Genomic DNA, 25,167 nt, shown 5'->3' on the forward strand with positions numbered 1-25,167 from the left:
ATTTCCTGTAAGAAACACATTAAGTATTGTGTTTCTTGATTCACAAGAAAGCCTGGTTCAAATACTAAGAAATCAAAGGAAATGAAAAGAAAAACTGGAAATAAATATTGCAAAATTAAATAGACCAATAGCTAAAGAAAATCACCATTGCTTTCTGTTCATGTTCTCCACTAAATCTAAATGCTGGCATAAAATTTTGTTTATTCCAAAATCTTTAAACAAACTGGTAGCTTCACTGATTGTGCCATAAAATCAACAAATAGTCACAGTAAAGAAGCCTGCTTCTCCTATAAAGCAAAATAAACAATGAATGATCAAGAAGTGTGCAGCCCTGTAAGAAGCAAGAGCTCTGCATTATTTTGCTGATGGAATAATGCATTTGCTGACATGACCCACAAAATAGAATGGTTGACAATCTCTCAAAACTTTATGGAAAACTCTACATTAACCTGCAATGAAAACACTTGTATGACTTATGTCCAGGAAATACTGTTCAATAGGGGGACATCATGTCTTGGGTTTTTTCCCATTTCTGTTAACATTTTCATTGCAAGATGGACAGGTTTATATATGTTATGCATAGCAGGGCTCTAAGAGAAAGGAGGTGAACTGTTATAAAAGGTATATAAATTGATGAAGTTTCAGAAGAATTAATTTATTGAGATCTGCCTTTAAAGGTGGAGATTTTATATCCCTTATTTGCTAATACAAGGGGCTGAGAAGTGGCAGAAGTGCAGTATCTGCAGGATCGTAACTAGCTGTGCAAGATGGCTTCTGTAAAGCACCCTCAGTTCAGATGCGAACCCTTGTCAAGGTCAGCACTCTACTACAGTCCAAAGTAAGCATGGATATGGCTGTGATGTCATATAGCTTTGTTCATCTCAGCAGTGCACTGTAGCATCTTTTTGCTTTATTGCAATCAGGAAAAGTATTTGGAAAACTTCCTGCCATTGCTAGCTGATCAGTTTTTTAAAGTGTAATAAATGCAACAAAAGAAACCATGCACAAATAGCAGCAGGATTGGAGAGACGCTGCTTGCCTGTCCTTTATTCCTCCTCAGAATAGTAACACCTGAAAAGATCTCCTTCCAACCAGGCAGCACAGGAACAAATCTTGGAGTCCATCTTCTTTAGGAGAGTGTTTTGACAACTCCCCAAAAGCCACTGTTCAGCCATCATTCTACAATTGACCAATCTGTGTCAAAAATGAAGATTACCAGGCAGAAATGAACCAAGCTGGAAGTCTGGGCATGTATCCCTTATCTCCTGAAGTTTCACCCCCCTTTTCATTTCTTAGTAATTCAGTAGATGTACCATATACACTACAATTCAAGAAACCTTCACCAAGTGCAGACAACTTTCAGAAATGCCCTTCAGACTGCCTTTCCCAAAGCTGTGCTTCCATGATATTTGCTTTCTGGCAGAGACAGTATAAAACTTCCGTCTCAGAATAAGCCAGGAAAATAGACACAAGCACAATTGCTGTGTTAGACTAATACTAAGTACAAATCAAATAAAAAAAATAAGAGGCAAAATATAGTTAAGACTAAACACTGTATGCCTTAGCTGATCTGTACTCCTCTGTAGAGACCTAGGAGTACCACTTACTGTGTTATGCATCTGCTAAGGTGTTAAACTATCTGGTCATCTGAATCTGTGCATGGTTTTCTCAAGATCAATTTGAATGAACTAAGATGATGCAGGTTTCCAGGAGACAGACAGCTTTCAGAGGCAATTGTCAGGTAAGCATTCAATATCTCAAAGTGTGTCTGTATTATGTATCTGATCCGTAACTAATGTACACAAGACCAAATCATGGTCTGGGCACTGTTAAAACTGCCAAAGAATCAAAGACTGATCAACTAAAATATGATATAATTTGGTATAAACTGTCTGTCAGTTCAGGGCCCTGACTAAGACTTTTACATTCCCTTTAGTTGGTCTTGTTTATCTGAATTGCTCAAATTATCTTCTTTTTTCCACAAAGCTGCTGGAGCTAACCAGTTGTATCCTTATCTAGTACACTTTTCTTTAATCAAATGGAAACGATCTTTTAAATCTTTCTTCTTTTTTTTTTTTTTTTTTTTTTTTTTTTTTGGCAGGACACACTGGCCTAAAGAACTATTATATATGACAACAGTTGTTTACTGGTATAATCATGGATAAAATTAAAACCGCATCTAAAAGCATAACCACTGCATTGTTCAGATGATAAGGTAGATATTGCTGAACTGATTCTGTCCTTGCCAAACAGCTGTACAAAATCAAAGCAATATATTGTCCTTTTTTTTATTATCTCTTATCTGCTTGAAAATGCACTTTTTTAAAAGAGAAAAGATCTACACAAAGACAGTACAGGGTCCATTCCATTCACAGTGGGATTTGCACTGTAATATTAAAAGTGACTTAAATATATATTTTAGATTTACAAATACAGACTCCTTCAGCAAGACTTCTGCAGAAATAGCGATTTGTTTTTCATGGTATACTTGTATGAAAAAGATAATGTTCTTATACTTGTACAAGGCTGAGTACTAGCTTGCACAACAAATAGATCTTCATGAAAAGCATAATGGTAGTATTCACGTTCTATAACGGTTTCAAATCACTGGATATGTAATAGTGCAGACTCTGGATTTTGTTAATGATATGTGGCATACTTTAATTTTCACTAATTTCAATAAAAAGACTTACAAACCAGAAGAGCTATGGATTCATATTTTCAAATACAGTATTAACAGTTCACAAATGACAGAAATTTGCTTTTTTCTGAAAACCCAAAGTGGAACCAACTGAAAATAACTTACTTGTGTCAAGTAGCACCCTGTTTTTTGACTAGATACTCTACAGGATGACTCAACAGAACAAAATTACTCCGCCCTGTTGAACCTTCTAAAGCAAAGCTTTCATCTGTAGCCCTCCTTATTAAAATTATTCTCCAAGAAAGAACTATAGGATCTAATAGGCATAAGGATTCACCCTGACTTCACGTCGACAGTATTTCTACCAGTAACACCTGCACCTAATATTATAGGCTGGCAATTTTCAGAGCCATTCTACTCAGAACAAAAAGTATCAATGCTTCAAATATGAAGTCAGAAAATAGTGTTTTGTAAGAAGAATAATTAATATGAAGATTAGCTGAAGCAAATACCTGCCTCCCTCATCCTTCTGTTTTCCTAGACTCTTCTGGTTCTTTGCACTTCCACAAAGCAAGAAAAGTAACTGTGTTGGTTTTACTGTGTATATGGAAGAAGAAATGAAATAGCGATTTCAGCCCATGAACTTTTCCTGCTTGTCCTTCCCTTTCAAAAATCCTGCATGTTTATCATTGATTCTGGGAAACAATTAGTTTAGGCTGTTGTAGCCCCTCTTATTAGAAAAGCTGCTAGTACAGGAAATTATTCACCTGGAAACTTGCTTTCTCTCCTTTCTAGAGCTTCCCAAAAAGGAAAAAAACTCATTCACCTCTCTTTCTGGTCCTGGTCTGCCTTGAAAATGCATGGAAGACTGAAAAAGCTGAACAGTTGTTAAGTAATTATTGATGTGAGGTGATTCACGAGATCCTAAACTACTATGAGGTCCAAGTTAGCTAAAGATTAGCAAACACACAGCATGTCCGGTGTTTAACTGGCATTTGCCTTTATGTACCTATAGGCTTTCTAAATTGAAAATGTAGTTGAACTCTACATATGGAAAAAAATGAAGGCCAGAAACAGAAAGATGAGAGACTATAAGAGTATCTGGGGCAGAAGAAAGTCCTGGGAGTGGTCCTACCATGGCATATGCACCTCAGTTGCCTAGAGATGTTCAGTTTAGGTAGCATATCCCAAAGATCCAAAGCTACAAAGGTGGAATTCAGAATAAGTAAGGAAACTGGAAGAGTAAAGGATTATAAAAATTGACTGAGAGAATGAAAAAAACCCAGGAGAATACATAAAATAAGACCTGAAGAGCCTGGAGGTTATTTTTAAGTATCGATTTAGAAGAAGATGCTTCTTCCAGATCAGGCCCAAGATCCATCCAGACTGCACACTGTGCCCACTAGCAGCTGGCATTTCAGGAGAAAGAGTGAGAACCTACAAATAAGCAGTACAGAGTAACTGCACTTTTTCCTAATCTGTTTTAGCTTGATGCTGACTTCTCCTGAAGCATGATCTTGAAGCACCGATATTCTTTGTAAATATCATGTTTATTTTTAACACTGTCTCATTACCCACAGAAATGTCCAGTCCCCTTTGACTCGCATATGGCTCCTAGCTTCCATTGTATGTTGTGGTAATAACCATTTTTAATAATTACCACATGGTAACTGTTCAACTCACCAAAAAAATCTTTAAAGTTTGTTGGCCTTTCAAAGTTGGAAGGAGATGACTAAGAAAAGGACAGGTTTTAAAAGTAATTTTAGTCTAGAGGCATTTTGTGCATTAGCATTCGTCTCAGCATCACTTTATGCTCTGATTTTGGATGCTATCTAGCTTTCTGTCACTGAATTCCCTGCTTAGAAAGATCTCCATCCATCCTCCCCAAGGGAAAATGAAATCCAGACACATCCACATTTTTAAAATAAGATAGGAAGCACTGCTTTTTATCCCACCAAAATATTTTAAAAGTACAGACTGAATATTATGATGCACAGAGATTATACATAAAATGTTTTGCCAGACATTTTCAGCATCTGTTCCCAGGTGTTTGCAGGCTATTTGTGTACATGTTTGCCCTCAAGTTTATGAAGAATTTTACAAATTACACAAAGATGATTAAAGCAGGCATGGGTCTCTTTATTATTCTGCTTTCCTTTGAAAAGTAAATGAAAGTTTGTTGTACTACCTACTGAACTGCTTGCATTAAATGTATTTGTGTTGGGATCTTCTTAGTTGATAGGATTTCATCCCATTACCCAGACAGATTCCCAATTAAATGTATTCAGTGGATGGCTGGAGGCTGGGGTTTGGAAGGAGAAGTGGAATAGTGGCTGCCTTACAAGATTTGCCAAAAAGGTATTTTTGTCTTACATGGTAAGCCATAAACATGTATCAACAAAAGCTGCTTAAAATAATTCAGAGATGGAAATTTATATCACATTGCATAATCTGGCCTTATCTTAGAGAGCCAAGAAAAGGGTCAAAGCTTTGAAGACAGAGCAACAAAATCTGGGCTGAAGACTCTATGTAAAGTTTAGCACAGCAAATAGCTGATTCCACTTGTGAATATACTTCATCATGCCATTTTAAGTCTATGCAACATCAAAGACACATTTGCAGGTACAGTCTTGGGGAGCCAGCAACTTAAGACACCACAATAATGTCACTTGGTTTGTAGGGGGAGGTTAAAAGGAGGATTAAAAGCAGGCAGGCACAATATATTAAATGAATCCATGACTAACAGGGTGTGACAGCAAAGGGTTTAATTCATTTCAACAGAATAGATCCCTAGGGCTGCAAGTGTTACTCCACTGTGCCTTTATCACCTTGGAATTTTTATGGTTATTTTTTCATTAATTCACATTTTTTTAAAGACTTTTTTGACATTAAGCCAATTTTCACTTTTAATTAAAGTCATAAATAACCTTAATTCTGCATTAAAAGTTTTATTATTACTTTTTATTATTATTACCACCAGGAAATATTTCAAATACCAAAGCATGATGTTAATTAGCAATTATAAGTTCTCAAAGGTCCAGTAACAATTCTGTACCTTGTAAACAAGATACATTCCAAACTTTATCTATGCTTTAAGTATCTGGCTTGATAGATGCCACAATTTTTTGTTTCTTTTTATGGAGGTTTGGCTTATTTATTTTCCCTTCCATATATCAATGTGACCAATGAGCAGAAATAAATCCTTCTCAAACAAGGATTAAGAAATAAGAAATTTTAAGTCTAGAATGTGCTCACAGAGTCAAGCAAGGAGTAAAAAAGGACAGTTTTCAACTGGCAAAAAGAAGGAATGGAGAATGAGCAAAATCAAATATGAATGAAATGCAGTAAGGAAAATCCCACATAGTACTACAACCTGACAAAATGAGAGGAGATAACAGTTTAATAACTCTGTTCAGGCCCATCAGGCTAGTTTAGTTGAGGCATCACACACAAATCACTCAGAATGCAACGTCGTGATTGGCATTTACTTCACATGCTTGTAAAAGTGTCTGGATGGCTGCGTTGCCGTCCTGAGATAGGCACGACAGGGCTCACAGACCTCCTTTGGCAGTCCTGCCTGTGGGCAGGATGCCCACTAGTAAGGGAGCCAAAGCATTATTTATTAAGGTGAAAATGAATGCTCAGTCATTTCACCTCTGATACAGGAGTGGCCACATACAACTTTAAAGGAAATTCCTCAGGAATACTACCGGTCAGTTCCTCAGAGGCTGACATGCTGGTCTCTGCTGCCATGTCCTGCTTCAACAAACCACAAATCAAAACTTAGTCTTCAAATTTGTATACTGTAGCTTTAAAGACTGCCACTTAGTGCTTCCAATGCTGTATGAAGAAAATGTTTTGCTACTTTCTATGAATGAATGCTCATTTAATTTTAAAACTTCTAAACTATGACTTTTTCACATGGGACTGACATCTCAAACATTTATCTACCCCTATACCAGTTCATACATGCTCCCCATTTATCAGGACAACTTTCCTTTAAAATGAAAGCTTACATTTTTATCCTCAATGATTTAAACAATCTAATTAATTCATAGAAGATATGATAAAAAAGCTCAGAAAAAAAAATCCCTTAGGTCACAATTCAGCTTTCCAAGGATATGTTTATACATATAAACAACTGTTGACTCATGGACTTGACATCCACAGGGAAATGGCATCATGAAATCTCCTGGTATTTGGAAGTGTCTGGTACATGGAAATATAACTTAAGAGTTTAATCTCAGATATTGTCCACCCGCCCTCAAAATCCATCCTTCCATCTGAGATTGGCCAAGTAAACTGGATTTTGTATTACTATGTATTTACCTAGTGGCAGAACTTTAAAACCAAAAATTTCTGTTTCCAAAAATTATTTTTTATTTGCCTCATTATGTATGTTTAGTGATTCATCATCACATCAGAAAATAAAAGCATTAAAGCAGGCAGCCTCATTAATTCAAAGATGAAATTATTGTCTGTATAAACCCCATATCTATTATCTCCCATTAGCAGTTTTTCTACTTAACAGTCTGAAATCAGCACAGGTACTTGAAGGAAACATCTAATATTAAAACACCTACTTCTCCACATAAGCTTTACACCAGTCAACATGGTAGAAAATTTACCTTTTTCCTGACTTGTTGGTCTTTGGAAGAATGGGCTTTCACATGCTTTCTCAGGGAACTTGGATCTGTGTATCGTTTAGTACATCCTGGAATCTGACATGCATAAGGTTTCTAAGTCAAAAACAAAAAGGATAAAGCAGCTGTTATATCACAGATTATTTTAACCCAAGATAATCTCTTCTGAGCCTCGGGATGCTGCGAACTACATTACTAGAGAACACAAATGTTCTACATTATTACAAGCAGAACGCTCAGTAATTTATCAGAAAGGGAAAGGAGAAAAGTAAGGCTTATAAGGAAGACAAATCAAAGGAAAGCTTTCATTATGGCACCTTTCATTGTTACCTTTTTTTTTTTTGTAATCAGTACAATGAATGTTGTTAGTTATACTCACAATGTTTCCACCCTCAGAGCAATCTTTGACTTAATCAGAAATTACATTCTTTAGTGAACCAGGTAAAGAAACTGCAGTAAAGGCCCAGACAGACTGTTTAAGATTATAGAAGAATCTGCTTCAGAAAAAGAGAACAAGAAAAAGTGTTAGTCTGCTACATTACAAAGAGAGCAAGGAAAAACCAGAGCAAGCATTGAATATAATTTCAAACATACTACATACAAAAATACACATTTTAATGCAAAGTACAAGACAAACTCCTTCAGCTCACATTTTCTAATAACACATCATTTTAGAAAGGTACCAGTGCTATAATACCTTTATAGTTTTCTTAAAAGGAAGCCAAATAAATCTAATTCACCAAATAAACACTCTCTATAAATACCTCCTTCTGCCTGTTCTAACCTGTCTGTCTTCTCTGAAGACTCATAGGTCCACAATACTCAGTATTAAATAAACATTAAGTCCAACTGTTTGCTGAAATTAGCTACTTTGCAAGTTAGTCATTTATGTTTCACAAAGCATTTCTGAAAACAACTTGTACAAGTGATTAATTTACCAGCCACACACTCGACTCTTTGAAACTGATAATTTAAGCTTGGTGGCAGCCTTTTAATTCAAATGACATTGTTCTCATTTTCTTTCTGCACTTCTGCCCTTTGGAAACTGCTTGCTTCTGATGAAACACAATCTTTCGTTATGAAACAGAAGGTTTTAAACAAATTTCAGCTGTGACTCAAATTCAGAAGCAACAATATGTTGACACAAAAATTTTTAGATCTACAAAATTCTTCTTCCTCTCTTGACTTGCTGGTACATGCTCCAGCCTTAAGCTTAACTGAATTTTTGTCAGACAAAACTCAGTTAATCACATTTTTTGTTGTTATTATTATTATCATCATCATTATTATTAATCAGTTATTATCACAGGTGGCTTCTGCATCTTTTCAGAGTGACTTCAGGTTCCCTAAAATCACCTAAGTGGGAGAAAGTTACTACAGCAAAGCTCATGGAGCTGTAGCCTTTTTATCAACTAGTTTGGCCCATCTTTCATCCATGCTTATATTACTGGGTCACTTCTGAAACAGCTTGAACAGCCTTATCAGACACTTCTCCCTTCTACCTCTAAGATTATGGGCCACCTGCTACCACCAAGCTGGAGGAAAAGGGCACATGGTGTAATAGAGAGGGGACCACAGTGGGGCTTCTGCTTCCTTACAGTGTCCAAGTGTGTCCTCTGGTGCTTGGCACGGTCGCTGGAGTTGCTGAATGCTTTCTGGCAGCCAGGGTGCTGGCAAAGGTACGGCTTTTCACCCGTATGGCTCCTTAGGTGAATCTTGAGATTTTCTAGTCTGGAAAAGGCTTTCTTGCAACCCTCAAACTAGAAAAGAGAAAGAAATTGTTTGAAAGGAAAGCACACACTGCAAATTGCAACAAACACCACACAGGCGCCTGAAAGGACTTTCAGAGACCTCCAGACTGCTATGGCTGGATGCTTCTCCAGAGCTGAGGAAAGCCTGTCTTCTCAGTACAGGTGTTACTGCAGGGCTTAAACCATTTACACCAAAAGCATGTATTTATCCTACCTGTACATGGCTGAATTAGAAACCTGTGTCCTGCTCCCACTTTACAGATGGGACACTAAGACCCAAAGGGACCAGTCAGCTCAGAGCGCAGCACCACTCAGCCCATCTGGGAAATAGCCCTGGCTGATGCTCCCAACAGCACACAGGAAGGTTCTCAGGTCCTGCACTAGCGACCCTTATCTCAGCTCTGGGCTTGTTTGGGTATTAGCAACTGAGCCAAACACAAGCATCTCCCAGAAGTACCAGCCTAACCTGTGAAGCAACAACAAAATCATGCAGGGAAATGTCAGTCTGTTCTGCCCTGCTGTTGGTGAGTAAAAAAAATTCCCTTTCTGTCATGAGTAAATGTATGGAGGTACCAAAAGTAATGGGAGCCCACCAGAACTGGATTTAATACCTACAGATAACCAATAATCATCAGGCACTGTATTTCTAGACAAAATCAAGTACTGCATCAGCAGAGAAACCTACGTTTATAAGAGCAGAAAACCAGTTCTTCATCTGTCATGTTCCCATAGTATACTTTATCCTAAGGGAAACTAAAAACCATCAGTTCTAATTGACGCCAGCATTTTAATGCACATCTGATTTCAGCTAGAGTATTTATGAATATTAGTTAGAAGTACAGGCTTTTTCAATTCTATCAGTAAAGATCAATTAATCTCATTAGCTTCGACTGCTGCATATTCCACTGTGCAACATCTAAAGCATCCGCTGCATAGCATGCTAGTTTGCAGTTCTTGTATAAAATGCAAAAATAATAATGCATAACAGAGATGTCAAACATTTCTAATGCTAACATGAAATTTTCCACCATTTCTCTTCCTAAGCATTTCACTCACTTGAAAAAAAACAGGCCATTTTTCACTGATGTTAGAATAACACAAATACATTTTATAATAAATTATTCAGTGCATATATGTTTACAAAAACACAGGTAGGAAAATAGTGATGTAATACTGAGCATAATTAGCATGCCTTTCTTACAAATCTGTAAGAGCCTCAAAAAAGAGAAAAAACAGGATATAAAAGTGTCATTACTTAACTTTAAAGTTTGTTGTATTAATGCAATACAGAGTTACAACCTCAAAGAAGAGTGTAATATGTGTTACCTATAAAATAGCAATATTGTTTAAGAATCTAAAGCTTGAGAAAGGCGATGAACCACCCCCCACTATATCATAACTGTAATTTTATCTTTCACACATATCAATTTCAGAAAATTTCTTAACCATGAAGCTTATTAATTATATCCCATCCCTTTATCCAAAGCAAACTGGCAGTCCTTTTCAGATTACCCAGTTCTGATCACTAAACATTAATTTATGCTTGTACATACAGTGTTTCCTTTATGTTTATGAAGGTTTAGTATGCAAGCAAAACATTGTTGTAGGTGTATAAATATTTTTACTTTTAGGGAATTATTATTTGAGAACATTCTAGGATAAATTAAAAACAAAAAAAAAAAAAAAAAGAGAGACATATCTCTTACAATTGCCTGGGAAAAAATACTACATTTTTTTAGGAAAATGTAAGGAGTGGAGAAAGCAGAAAAAACATGAGTTAAATGTCTGCTATAACAATTGTCTTTGAAAAGCAAAGTAATTCAAGAGCAGCCATGTTAAAATAACAAAGAAAACTAATGATTAGCCCATCTTATATAGACAGTTGTTATTTCTTACTAAATTCATAAAAGATATGCCACCCTTTCTAATGACAGTAAGCTGCACAGAAGTAAGAAACAGACTGAAATATCTTAAGCAAACTTCAATTTCATAGGATAAAATTCAGCCCATTGAAAAAGTTCTAAAAGCAGGCCTTCTCATTTTTTTATTTCACAAGTTATTAAACTTCAATATGAATCTTCAGGCATGCAAACAAAATTCAACATATTTAAATAATTGTTTACATGATTTTAAAATTAGCTTTCAATTTAAATGGGAAAAAATGTTTCACTGAGCAGAACTGGGGAATGTTATCTTACAGGTTTAAAAGTTGTGATTTCTGATGACTCTGGCATTGCTGACCATAACTTAAAAGCAGATAAGATAATTTGAATTTCTCTCCTCCACAGCCTTAAATTACTGTGTGTCTTACTCACACGGCTACATATAGTCGTATATTGCAGAAAAGGTCATGCTAGCAAAACACAGGAACTACAAGCCTGTATTATTAGAAAGACCATCTTTACACAACATTTAATGAATGTTTACTCTAAACGCCAGACTTTTTGAAGTCTTGGGAATCTCTGATGCTTAAGATAAGGGAATGAAAAACTATTCTTTCCAACAACACAGAACATATATTCTTTGCTGACAACCAGATTTCAATGAAAAGTATTCCAGAGAAGACATGATTACCTATGGGGGAAAAAGTCAGGTGGATGGTTGCTGTATTTTGAAATGGAACTCTTTGTAGTTTCAAAATTATTAACTCTGGTAGAAGAGGAGGATGTAACACATTACAATTAGTCCCTTAAGGACATGGCATGCATCAGGCATTCTGAAGCTGTTCAATAGTTTTAAACATACTCCTGATTAAACCAGATTTTTTTAAAGTATTATATGGAATTAATTTTATAATAAACTGTTCCTAAATTGCAATACCAAAATCATAGTTACTGAGCTTTTATCTTTACTATTGCATGCAAATTGAAACTGTTAAGTAGCTCATAAAGAAAATGTCCTCTCTGTACTTCCAAAACTTGGGAGTTCTTTTTAAACCATATTCACTGGAGTGTCCATATCCATGTTTACTATCTTTTTATAAGGATAATTGTCAAAAGCTAGAAACACAGCATTTACAGTGAAAAGTAAAGCATGTCAATAAAAAGCAAAAGCAGTTCTATGACTTAAAACACTTGTGTTCTTTTAAGTGTACTGTTCATCTTCGCATACACAGAGACGGTGTTCAGTGTACCAGGCAGCCATCCTGTAAAATCACAATATAATTACATCGATTTATATAAAATAACCTGCACAGCAAGTAAAGCCTTGCTGCATGACCATGCATTTCTGAGCCCTGTCTGGAATGAGGCGGCAACCTTCATTATGAGATACATTTAGGCTCTTAGGCTGTAGGAACAGCATGGTAATTTGTGTGAATACTTACGTTAGCAGCAGATGTTCAGTGGCCAACTGTTTAAGAAATTAGTCAGTTTTCACTTGTAAAAGGAACTGCTCTGATTATCTGAGTTGATCACCAGTGTAACAAAGACTGAAGACCTCGCTCAGACAATACCTGTCTGAGATCTGACCCATTGACAGAAGAGTATCTTGTCTTGATTTTAAAAGTTAATGACAGACAGCCCCGCTTCTACTTAATCCAACTATCCCCTAATATTATCTGGTATCAAAAACCTTCACTTTTTTCCTATCTGAATCTGTTTTGCTTCAATATCCAAACAGTGTATTTTCTTCTGCCTTTTTCTGCCATATTAACGTGATAAGTAATGTAAGAGGTAACTTCTGAATCTCAGTATTTTCTGTTATCAAGTCACTTAACTTTCTCCCAAATATTTTTTTTTATATATATATATATTTATATTTATATATAAAATTATTTGCTTTCTCAGACGAACAATGCTTTCTCAGACCTACTTTGAAATTTATTCTAAAACCAAAACAAATAAAATTTAATACTATTAGAAATACTGAGCAGTATTTTATTTTATGGTACTGTTTAATCCAACGCACAACATAATGTTACTCTCTTATACTGAGACTCTCACATTTAGGCTTTTAGTATCTTTTTTAATTTGCATCAGTTATACAGTGATCCTCAAATATTTTTCAGCAACATTGCATTCAGGTGAGGATCATCTTTTGTCTTCTAAGTGTGAAGGATAAGCATTTCCCTAGTCTGTTACTGTGTGTGGGGAAATACTTATGGGATATTATAATGAATACATTTCATTACATGGTCCCAATCTGGTCTGTCTCTAAGGTTATGGGGAGAGGGGTGTTCTTCCTTTTTAAATATGACTTTGCTAAATATCAGCTTTCCCATAACCACTAAATGCAACAGATGGCTTTCTGTGTATTCAAGAGCTACCCACTGTCGACACAGTCTCAGTAACAAACCTAGATACTTCAGTGACCGAATACATTTTGGTCTTCAGTAAAATACATGCCTCAGGCAAGAAGCAGAAGAGACAGAGACCCCCCAGGAGGCTGTGATATAGGGAACTGATAGGTTGAAGTACACCCAAATGATATCAGAAAATTAACTGTGACCTAAGCTTGATGGAAAGGTGAAGAACTGTCCCAGTCTCTGCCAAACTGACTTTGAAGAAGCCAACCCAACCCCATGTATGAACCCACATGTTTCAAATACATTTCTATACCATTGTAGAATACCAGTTTGTTTGACTTATTAACCTATGGTGAACCTTTGATGGTGCAAAAAGAGAAGAAAAAACTGCACCCAGAAACTAAGATGCATATCAGAGGGGAGAAATTCCTCCCGGCATTTACGAGATCAGTAAGGTAAGAGGCTTCACCCTAGCAAACATGCTTTCATGAAAAGGTATCGAAAAATCAACATCTCTATACCTTCCATGCCTTTTCTTCATTAAGCACAATGGATGCTACTTCTGGTCCAAGGACACATGGCATCATAACAGTGTAGGACTGAACCTTCCCCACTACACCCATACAGGTAGGAAAAACAGCAGTTTTAGACGTATGGTTCAGATCAGACCTAGCTCTTCCCTTGTTACATAACCCATGTCTAACCTCCATTAATCCATGATTGATTGCTCATGATTACATAGCTGCATACTCTAAAAACTCTTCACACAATATGGTTTGGTTTTCCATTGATACTTTCTGTGGTCCTCTTCTGACTACCACTACATTCACCTGGGATACAAAATACAGAATCAATTTTTCAGTAGCAGTCTCACCAGTTCTAGGCATTCAGGTAAAGTGACTTTTCTGAATCAAACCCTCTTTTTCACTCATTCAAGCATGATGTTAGCCTTGTTTAAGTCATGGCATTTTACAATGGGTTTTCATTACAGTTGGTATTACTGAATTTCTACTTAAGACTCACTTTTTGCTACGCACAACTTCTCATCTTGTAAATATAAGCTACATGTCTTCATTCCTGCTTGTACTGCTTTGCATTTGGCTGTTTTACAGTGCACCTTTTTGTAACACAGCACTTCAGCAAAGTCAATGATCATTTGTAACTGTGATATCCTCAGCATTTGTAGCTCTGCTAGTTCCTGTTAAATACACAAAGTTTACGTACTTAGCAGCCATATTTTGAGAACAAGTGAGGTGCTCTTATCTATGTCCTACTAATAGAATTTAATTAAAAAATTAAAATCATAGAATCACTTAGGTTGGAAAAGACCTTTTAAGATCATTGAGTCCAACTGTAAACCTAACACTGCCAAGTCCACCACTAAACCATGTTCCTAGGTGCCACATCTACATGCCTTTTAAATACCTCCAGGGATGATGACTCAGCCACTTCCCTGGGCAGCCTGTTCCAGTCCTTGACAACCCTTCTGGTAAAGAAAGTTCTCCTAATATCCAATCTAAGGCTCCCCTGGTGCAACTTGAGGCTGTTTTCTCCCATCCTATCACTTGCTACCTGGGAGAAGATACTGACACCCATCTCATTAGAACCTCCTTTCATGTAGTCGTAGAGATCTCCTTCCACATAAGGTTCAAGAATGTCATGTGGTTCAAACATTAAAAGCCTTGGAGAAACCTAATTACAGTGTACACTGTCTTTGTCAGAGAGAACTGCAGGCATTTCACCTGCAGCATTTTATATTCCATTGCACGATGATCCCCATCAGCACTGGGACAAAATTCAGTGCAAGACCTCCTTTGGAAACTGTATTATCTGCCTATGATTCCACATCTGAATCTACTTATAATTTACAATTGTATTTAATATTTATTTCAGTAATATATCAATACAGAAACAAAGTAGTAGTTTTCTCCCTTTTCGTTCTTCCATGCCAGACTCTAGAAGTAACAGCTTGGTAACACATGCTCCCTGAAAGAGCTGATAGATAGGGGAGAAGAAAATGAAACAAGTGGGACTCTACGAAGCAGAAGGAGGACTCCAAAATGTTTCACAAAGTCTTCTGAGTCTTTGGAAACAGAGTGGGATGACTTGATATAACACGTGCCAGAAGATCCAAACTGGCATGAGTCCACCTGCTTGAGGACAATCTAAAACATTGCCCCTGCCTCACACAGATGTACTGTCTGGACATCGACTTGATCCCATTGGCAACAGCAAGTTACCTTCTCAGATTACTTTGACAAGCTGCTTGACTTCCTTACTTTAGTAATATCCATAAACTAACCATAAGCATGACAAATAAGAGTTTTAAATCCTAAACCTTGGAGAAAGTTATCTGAATGAAAATATAATTTTGGGGAATGCTGTTATACATGAATGGACATTCATCAATGGAGGGAATGGTATCCCTAAAATAGAGAGGAAAAAAACCACAAGGTAGCATATACATAAGGCCTCAAACCAAATCTTCGAATTGTTCAGCAGTCATGTAGCATTTCAAAAAGATTTATTAGCAGATACAGGGCAAATTAATTATTTAGCAATCCACCTGTGAATCAATTTTAGAGTGCTCTGATACGCTGACCAGGTAGGTTCTTCTGTGTCAGAACCAAGGCAGATGGTATGAAAAGGACAAAACATCTCTCCCCAGCTTTGTGTTTATCACAAAGATGTAAAAGCTGTTCTTTATATGGCTTTCAAAGAAGAACAATGCATTTCAAGCATTAATTAACAGTCTTTTAAAACATTTCCCTTCTTCAACAGCACTAGCAAGGTGCTGCTCTACAAGAGATGTAAGGGCTTTCAGAAAATTGAGAGTAAGACCTCATGTGAATATCTTTCAAATAGGTTTTTATTCCCCCAGACTCTCATGCCTGGCAGTCTTGTGAATGACACATAATTAGTGTCAGACATCATTCAAACTGCTAACATGAGGTGCTCACCAACAAGAAGGCTGCATGCCACATCTGAGATTTAAAAGCCCTGGTTTGTTCCATGTAGAAGAAGTGCTGTGCTTTTAACCCTTCAAATGTTCAAATGGGGAGAAACCTAGCAATCAGAGCAGCACTTCATTATAATGCACCCATTTCTGTCTGAACAGAATACATTTTGTGACACAGTTACAAAATGCTTTGGTAAATGCACAGTGGTTATATGCAAAGGATGGGATTTATTTTCTGATTTTACAGTTAAGCTTATGAAATGATACAATGTCTTGGAATACTTTGCTCCAGTAAATAATGACAGAGTATGTTTATGTGTTGCACATAATTATAGTAGATGCATGTTTCCCAGCCATTCAATAACAATTGGTCCAAGTCCATGGGTAATTACTTTCTTTTTTTCCCTCATAAAAAAGGTTTTCTCTACTACAGTATCCTCACTTCAGGTATTTCTGGTAGATTCCATTAAAATTTTACAATCCAGCACTGCCTAAGTATAAATGCAAACAAAAGATAATTACAGACCATGGCAAAGCCTAAATTGTTATTTATCTTCTTTGTACTTCCTACTCAAAACTAAAAGGCTTACTATATTCAATTTATGTACCAGAAAGTTCATATTATGAGTCAGACGTAAGACTTATTGGACTAGTTATTGCCTATGGCTATAAGGCTCCTATTTTCAGAGCTTTTGACTAAGGAGCACATAATGCTTTTTGTGTGTGCGTGTTTATAGAACAAGATTAATAAACTATATCCCAATCCAATTGCAGTTTTCTAATACATCCATCTCTGGGTAGATTTTAAGTAAGAAGAGCTATATACTGCCACTGTAACTGAAAAATGCACTGAAGTCAATGGAAAGAAAGGAGATAATTAATGCAGAGCAGAGAGTTACACATTGGTTAAAATACAGGAAATTGAACTGGGCTACTCTTTCAGACAGACACACTAGACAGGCTAGTCTCTTGCATTCTCTTTGAACAAAATCTCATTTTATTAGTCATACTGTACACACCTGGCTGCATATTTCCATATGTAGACTGATAATTTATCAATAAAATTGAACTTTAATGTCCTTTCCAAGGAGATTAGTATTCACAGAGAACACTCTGCTGTTGGTTCTGGCAGGACAAACAGGAACAGTAAATTAAGGATACCACCAAATTGCAGTAAAAGGTGGAAGAAGAAAACAGGTAAGGAACTATCCCAACCCACAATTCTCTTTTTATTGTGAGATCTGTCTTTACAGGTGGCTCTTTTTATTTGTGTGTTCTTGGTAAATGTAGCATGCTTATTTCTCCTTTTCATTTCAGTAATCTGGAGATCTTCATACTTCTCACATTCTAGAAATCTGCACCACACCACATACTCTTACTTTCACCATGCCTAAAGACACAAATACCTCAGCTGAAATGAAGCACAGTACATTGAATGTTATCCATCCCCTGAAATAATGGTGTCAAGAGATTCACTCACCATGGAAATGTCTCTTGTTTTCACTAGTTTTAGTAAGCATGGCCATTTCAGCCTTGGAAGCTATTTCTGTTACTGTAGAGAAGGTAAATATTATGACAAGTCCCTTCAAAAGAAACTGTTACCAAACACATCAGCTGCTACTGATTCAAAAAACATATGGTACAGTAACCATTAGAGGAAGAACGGACAATTTGGGAATTCTTTCTTTGCTTCCTTTTGGAAGAGAGTACTCCTGATTTTTTCTGGATTTTCTCCTTTCTTTCTATTCTTCCTTGGCTTTTCTAAAAGGCTGTTTGTGACCCTCTTGTAATTGAGGTCACCATCTGTATTCATGAAGCTTTCTCTACTAAAAGTCAACAAGGCTCTAAAATTGTTCACTGGTAAAGCAGCTACCATTATTACCAAACCTCAGAAGTCACCCAGATTTGAACACTTCTTCCTTCCAGTAAACTTGCAAGAACTAAATTACCTTTTGTCAAGTAAAAAAGCAGCTATTTCCTTGCAGGTATTAAAAAAAATATATGCAAGAATATTATCTTCCCCTCCAACACAAATTCAAACATGTAGCTACATCACATTTCTGTAGTTCAGACCTCTACAGGATCTCATGCCAGAGATATGTTACAAATTGAGACCATAGGCTTTCAAACATGGAGATGAGGGAGTGTAAATCATATTCTCACTGAGAAGCACAGGTTGTTTTAGACCATTTTGCTCTCTGCAAATTTCACAAAGGACTAGATTTTGATCTCTACTACTCTAGGGGGTTAAAGGAATAAGAGATCAATGAACCTGTGAAACCAAATGGGTTTGAAATGCCCTAATGGGTAGGAAACATGAGTCTAGTGGGTTCTTCCTCACCAAACGCCATGTCCAAATTACTATTCATGATTCATTCTATTTTCTAGAAATAGAAATAGAAAAGAAATAGGAATGTTCCATTCTGTTCTATTCCATCATATCCTAGTCTGTCCCATTTACACACATGCAAATTGGGACTGAAAAATGCAAACAAACATGCAAGCTGTTCTACAAACACTATTGGAGCATTTCTTCTTACAGTTATTTGAAAATAAATCACTTGATTGCCACTTTTCACAGACACAACGGTATTAGAGAAAAAAAAACAACCCACCAAGACAACCTTCTAGACTAGAGTATTGGTTACCTCTCACATTTATGGTACACAGCTCAGAGCTGACACTAAAAACTTTAGCACAGCTTTTTAAAGACCTCAGTATGAGGTTCTTTCTACCCCCAGCACATGGACACCAGGCCAGCTGCTATCTGGCATGGGCTTTCTTGGTATACTATTGTTTACAGAGCCAAAATTACTTTTTCTTACAGGTTTTGGTTTTTTGGGGTTTTTTTTGTTTGGGTTTTGTTTTTTTTTTTCAACTTGAAAAAAGACATATAGATCACTGTCAAGAGCAAAATAGGCAGTGAGAGATCCATTTGACCTTCCATGACTGTAGCACTTGCCTAGAGAAAATATGCTAGAGTACAGTAGAGTTCATCTATAAACACTAACTTTGTGACCAAAGAAATTATGTATTTAAGTTATCCTGGAAAAAAAAAAGAGCTCAAATAAAAGCTCCAATTTTGACAAACTTACTAAAGGGCCATGTTAAAGAGGTTTTATTAAAGCAAAAGCACAAGGCATGATTTATTTGGCTGCTTGTTTATGTAACGTGCTGTTCAACTTAAAGTGCCTGAGACAGAAAAGCCCGATGCACCATCAGAAGAAAGAAATATGCTTGGAAAAACCTTGACTTGAATTTAGAATTTCAAGGTTCACTGGAAAAATGCACCAAACAATATACTGAAAAAGGCAGCTCTCTTAGTTTTAATACAACATCTACATACCTGTTGCACTTTTTTTTCCTGACAAATTGGCTCAATTGTATGTAACTTCTTATATATGCACAATTTTAATTTACACATATAAACAAGAGTATTTTATTGCTAAAATAACAGAGGACTAAACTGTGCTGCTGTTCCAGTTCGCAATGGTGTGAGGAGTACCTTTTTCTGAGTAATCTGTCTCATAGGTATACACAGAAGCACACCATGATTTCAAGAACTAAAAAGTTTTTGACTCTCCATAATGCAACAACAACCTCATCAGGGGACAGAATTTTTTTGCAATTTCATGACAGAATTTATTTGACCTTTTTTCATCAGGAAGGTAATGTTTCTTGAATGTCTCTTGCAGAATTAATGAGAAGTTCAAGCCACTCAGTCCATGGTGCATTCATGGTCCACTCAGTTCATAACGTGGAAAGGACTGTTTCTGTTACACTCTGGCAGAACCAAGATACATTCAAAGAGATTTAAAAAACTCTTGGAAAATAGTTGGGTTTTTTTTCCCCCCTCTATATTACTAACAATTTATAAAATCACATCTGTGAACCAACCAATCTCACTCAACTGACAAAGAAAAAAGAAAATTAGAACCATCCCAAGTCTATGAAAAAATTAAGGCTAAAAATAGGAATTTTTTTTCATTTTAAATTGTATGTTTTGGAAAAAAGAATATATTTTCTATATAAAAAGGAAATATCTTATCATAGCACTAAGTCCAAAGAACAGCTTCCCAACCTTCTTCAGCTAGTTTCCTCAGAAGGATAAGGGAAACTTGAAATCATACATCCTTTTCATTGGATGCAAGTCCTCTTCTTTTGTTAGAGTATTTAATTCCTTTTATTTATTGAGTAATTCAGGTGTTTCACTATTAAATAGAAAAAGGAACTGAGATGCAATATCAGAGCCACAGTGCTGTTTTAAGGAAAAGTCAATCACTATTCAGTTGTAACATTTCATCACACAGAAGAAAGTACTTTTGCACAGTTAAAGGGAGCGGGCTGGAGAAGCTTTCCTTTAAAACAATCTGTTCACACACACCATTATTTTTTCCCAAAAAAGACTGATTGCTGAATCATAAACCAGAAGAAATTACACCTGTATTTTCAAAAGTAATACTTTAAAATTGAGTATGGCATGTAACCAACTCCCACACAGGAACTTCAGGTGTCTAATTAAATGAAATGTATAGTTTCTTTTTCCAACGTGCTTAGCATTTTCCTTGTAAATAGCATTTCAGATGTTATTCTGTCAATTAATTCCTCCAATGTCTAAGTGAGAAAAGAGGGAAAACATTACTCTTGATATGCTCATACAGTGGGAGTGAGTATGTATAACTAAGCTGAGCAACCTTATCTCTGCCAGTAATAACATTTTATAATAAATGTGCAGTGGTTACCAAAAGGTTGCAGGGGTTGTGGTCCCAAGATAAATCTCCTTTTAAATAAATTATTCCAAAGTTTTATTCCATGCGCTGCCTTTTAGCAGATTTTTTTTTTAAACATAATCTATGCAGCTTTATAGCTAGGGTTACCCACTGTACTTGATTTGGCTAAATTAATTACTTGGCTATCCTCTACATGCTATTAAATACTAATCTAAAGTATTATTAATTTTAAATTTCCACCTGTTTGGGGAATAGATGTAACACATACTAGTTTTTTCTACCTCTGTTGCATAATACTCTCTACCATGATAATGCTCATCTCATGATTTTTCATAGGAGATTTTAATCCTGACAATTGTACATAAACAGCAAACAAAAGTATGTTACCTTGTGACACTTCTAACTATCTGGAGGCATGTAAAGCATACAGAAGTTACACACAAGGCCATATTCATCAGTAAATATTCAGCATTTTCTAGCAGTCCAAGTGGTTAATTTGGGTTTACAGTTGTATCACGTTCACTTGAATGGTCTGAGACCTCCAGAATACAATCTGTGGTACTTCAAATCCAGACCACCCACCCTGAAACTACTAAGAAAAGAAAAGATCATATCATAATGTTAATTTTATGAATTTCAGAACTTTGAAAAGCTACTCGATTAAAATTTGGCAATTTTCAAAACAAATGTGCTATTGCAAAATAAAAATTGAAGTTTGATATTGAAAGTGTGAAAATTATGTTTAGACTTTTCCCATTGTTTTCCTCCTAATTCTGCTGAAGCAGTTTGCTGACTTTGACATAAATCTGTTTATTGCTTTAGCTAACCCTTAGCTGCATTTCCAGATAAATAAAATATTCATCAAAAATACTAGCTCAGAAAGAACAACAACAATTTTTATGGACACCAAAGCGCAACATCTTCTGCCAAACAGTTTTCCTCCAAAGAAAAAATGATAAATAAATGCACTAGTTTTACATCAGATTAATTGATGATTTATTAAAAAGTGTTCAGATTAGTATCTGTATGGCTACAGAAAAAAATATGGAACAGAAAACTCTCCAAAAGTTACTATTTAGCAAAAATTTAAGCAAATGAAAATTGAGCAAATGTGATTTCTTAAACAACCTTAACATGGCTGTATTACTGCCAGCCCATACTATAACAGTTCTGTCATAATAAACAGGTCCCAATTCTATATTCCTAGAATATGCACCACTTCCAGTAAAGTGAGTGGGAATTTTGGATATGCAAGGAATGTAGAATTAGTTTCTTAATCCTGAGGCTACAATCCATGATAATTATAGTGCCTCAACTCAATATTGGTGGCTGAACAGCTCTGCAGCACCCTTTAGGCCCTTAACAGTAGGATTCTGCTGATTTAGTCTAAAAATCATACCAGGACCTTGACTCTGCACTCTTAACTGTAATAAGTAAATTAAACTAAGCAACCAAAAGTTTAGAGTGAAATGCATTTTGAGCTGTTTAGCAATGCAGCCTTGCCTCTTCTTCCCCATATCTCGTTAAAGGGGAAATCAATAATACAACTCAGTATTTAAAATCCTTACTTACACCTTTCATGCAAAGCACAGGACAATATTCACCTCACAGTTTGAGAGAAGGACTGAAGAAAAGAACAGTTGTGGAAAACGAGGCGAAAGTGTTGCACTGTAACCAGTGGGAGTTCATCACAATAGCCAAAAGCTAGAGGATGTTTCTTTCTTACCCCACGAGTAAACCACATGCAAATTTCCAGCAATGTTCAAAATGCATTTCCCAGCTCAGTAAATGTTTTCTATTCTTGGCTGCTTAGCACCCTCAGCTTTTTTCAATTTGCCCTGTTTGTTTAGTTTTAAAAAAGAAGAAGGGAAAAAAAAAAAAAAAAAAGCCCTTAAGAAAGGATTAATGCCCTGTATCTCATGGAGAAAGAACATAAATTAGAAATTCTTTTCGAAAATGGAATATGCATTCTTTAATCTTCTGCCCTGCTGGGAAGTGTAATAAGAATAAAGGCAGAAAGAAGCTTTTTTGCTCCATTTGATTTGTTCAGCTCAAAACATGCTTTTGACTATCTGCAACTAAATCTCAAAATTCATGACAACTCAGACAATACTCCCACATGTTATAAGCCTGTGAGCTAAAAAGAGAGCTGGGAAAGCTTGCAGAAACCCACCTGGTGAGCAAGCTTTCCAGATTCAAAAGGGCAAGACAGAAGGCCACATGGATGTGAAGCAAGCAAGCTGTGATTCTGAGAAGATGGTGATGAGATTCTAGGTGCTGGCAAATGCAGTTCTCCAGTGTGGTGTGGCCTCAGAAGGAAAATAGTTTTCAAAATGACCAACAGATCTGACTGACGGTGATGGGTATGAGTTATCCAGGGATGAGAAAATCAGTGGAAGAGGCCAGCAGCTGGGAAAGTGTTGCTTACCATTTACCATTACTTTGCAGTACAATTAACTGAAATCTAATTGTTATGCTTTGAATTTAAAATAAAAATGAAGAAAATCTGAATAAAGAACAATAAAAGTAAAAAAAAAGAGAATGCCAAACCCAGAAATAGGTACCTTCTTTTTCAGGACAGCAAATGCCCCTGCCTGTATGTTGCATGTCAAATTGTTAAAGAATTTTGCTGTGATGCCATGCCAGTGAAAGCAGCAGCAAGAGGAAACTCTAGAAGCTGTTTTCCTCTTTTTGGTGCAATGTACCCAAGTGCAAAGAAACAAGTACAAATATACTAAAGGAAAGAAAACAAGGCTTCTGCTCCTCCCCTTCCTCTTCCCTCTTAACATCAGAAAAGACACATTAAGGAAGCAGCATGATCTTCAGATAATCATTAGGATTTACAGCTTTCTGACATCCCATTTAATGCCACCAAAGTTCATCTTTCAGTTCCAACAAACAGTTCGTACTGCATCACCTGCAACTCAGTTTATGTGCACAAGAAAGCCTAACCTCTTGCAGCCACACCTTGCAGCGGAGAGAAGACAACATTTGGTCAGCAGAGACCACACTGTGAGAGCCATCGGGGCTGTATCGCAGGCAAGCCCTGCTCAGAGCAGGGCCATGAGCCTGCATTAGGCCATGGCTGCGGTCAGGCTCTCACCAGTGCGTTAAGGCTAATGCCTGAAATAACAGTGCGATGCAGGATCTGGGAGGGCAAGTCTTAGGCCTAGACCTTGGTCTGGAAGCAGGCAGGACCACAGCTAAATTGACAGGTGTGCCTGGGTACCAGGAAAAAGACCAGGGGTTCAGAGCAAAGGCTGAGCACACAGGACATGACCTGAAGGACCAGGCAAGGACAGGAGCTGGCCATCTTCTGGCACAGACTTGTAAAACTATGGTTGGGGCACAATATTTTTTTTTCTAAAGAGCTCAGCAGTCACCAGCTTCTAATGGCTACTGCTGGTCTTTTCTGACTCTACAACATTGCTATTCCTCCTGCCACACAGACCGTACAAAAAGCTTCAAATTCCCCAAACCAGAAGATAAGGTAATGCAAAACCGATGTGGGTCCCCTTGAAAAGCTGCACTCATTTAGGTCACACATATAGGGGCTTTTGGTCCCATCTACTGAGATGCTACCTTATGCAAACAAAATTCCTGTTGACAAAAGGCCTGTTGTGGAGGGAATGTGAGGGATTAATGTAAAAGAGTTTTCTCAGGGTCAGCCAACAAAGCTGCTCACCTCTGAAAAACTTAATACAGGGAAAGTTGAGGAATAGGCAAATAAAGATACTATGGTGTTGATTTTTTTTTCCATCTTTCTAATACAGTTAAATCATTCATACAACATTGCAGCCCACGACCAAACTTTAAAATACCAAAGACATCTACATAGCTTAATAAAGCAAACCTGTATTTATTTCATGTCAGGCACAGCTCAGAGGTGTACTGAACTCTTTCCTTTCCCTGGGGCTCCCGAGAAAAGTGGCACGGCAGTGATGCACAAAGAGAGTTACTAAGTAATTTAGGAATAAACCTGTTTCTCTGCTCTAAAGCACAGACCCTCCAATGCATCTAGCAATGCGTTTCTTTCCCCTGAATGTCTAAGTAGATGAGTCTCTTGTACATCTTACACTTGGGTGGTTCTCACCATGCAGCTGGGGCTTAAGCTGTGATAAACCTCAAGTGATCATTACAGAGCAAAGGCAAGAAAGAGTAAATAGAGGAATTCAGTAATAAATGTAGGGTGCTAAT

At 36.7% G+C, this 25,167-nt stretch overlaps 1 protein-coding gene across 1 annotated transcript in view; it reads right to left on the reverse strand.

Annotated features, from left to right (window-relative positions):
* The window catches only part of GLIS3 (GLIS family zinc finger 3), a 171,822-nt gene that overhangs the window by 47,546 nt on the left and 99,109 nt on the right, over positions 1 to 25,167 (reverse strand). Inside the window, exons 5-6 of the mRNA XM_055699359.1 lie at positions 8,883 to 9,044; positions 7,270 to 7,380 (exon numbers count right to left, since the gene is read on the reverse strand). Of these exons, the coding sequence (XP_055555334.1) occupies positions 7,270 to 7,380; positions 8,883 to 9,044 (273 nt within the window). The remainder of the gene's footprint in view (positions 1 to 7,269; positions 7,381 to 8,882; positions 9,045 to 25,167) is intronic.

This window comes from Falco cherrug, chromosome Z, assembly GCF_023634085.1.
Source record: "Falco cherrug isolate bFalChe1 chromosome Z, bFalChe1.pri, whole genome shotgun sequence".
Classification (NCBI taxonomy): domain Eukaryota; kingdom Metazoa; phylum Chordata; class Aves; order Falconiformes; family Falconidae; genus Falco; species Falco cherrug.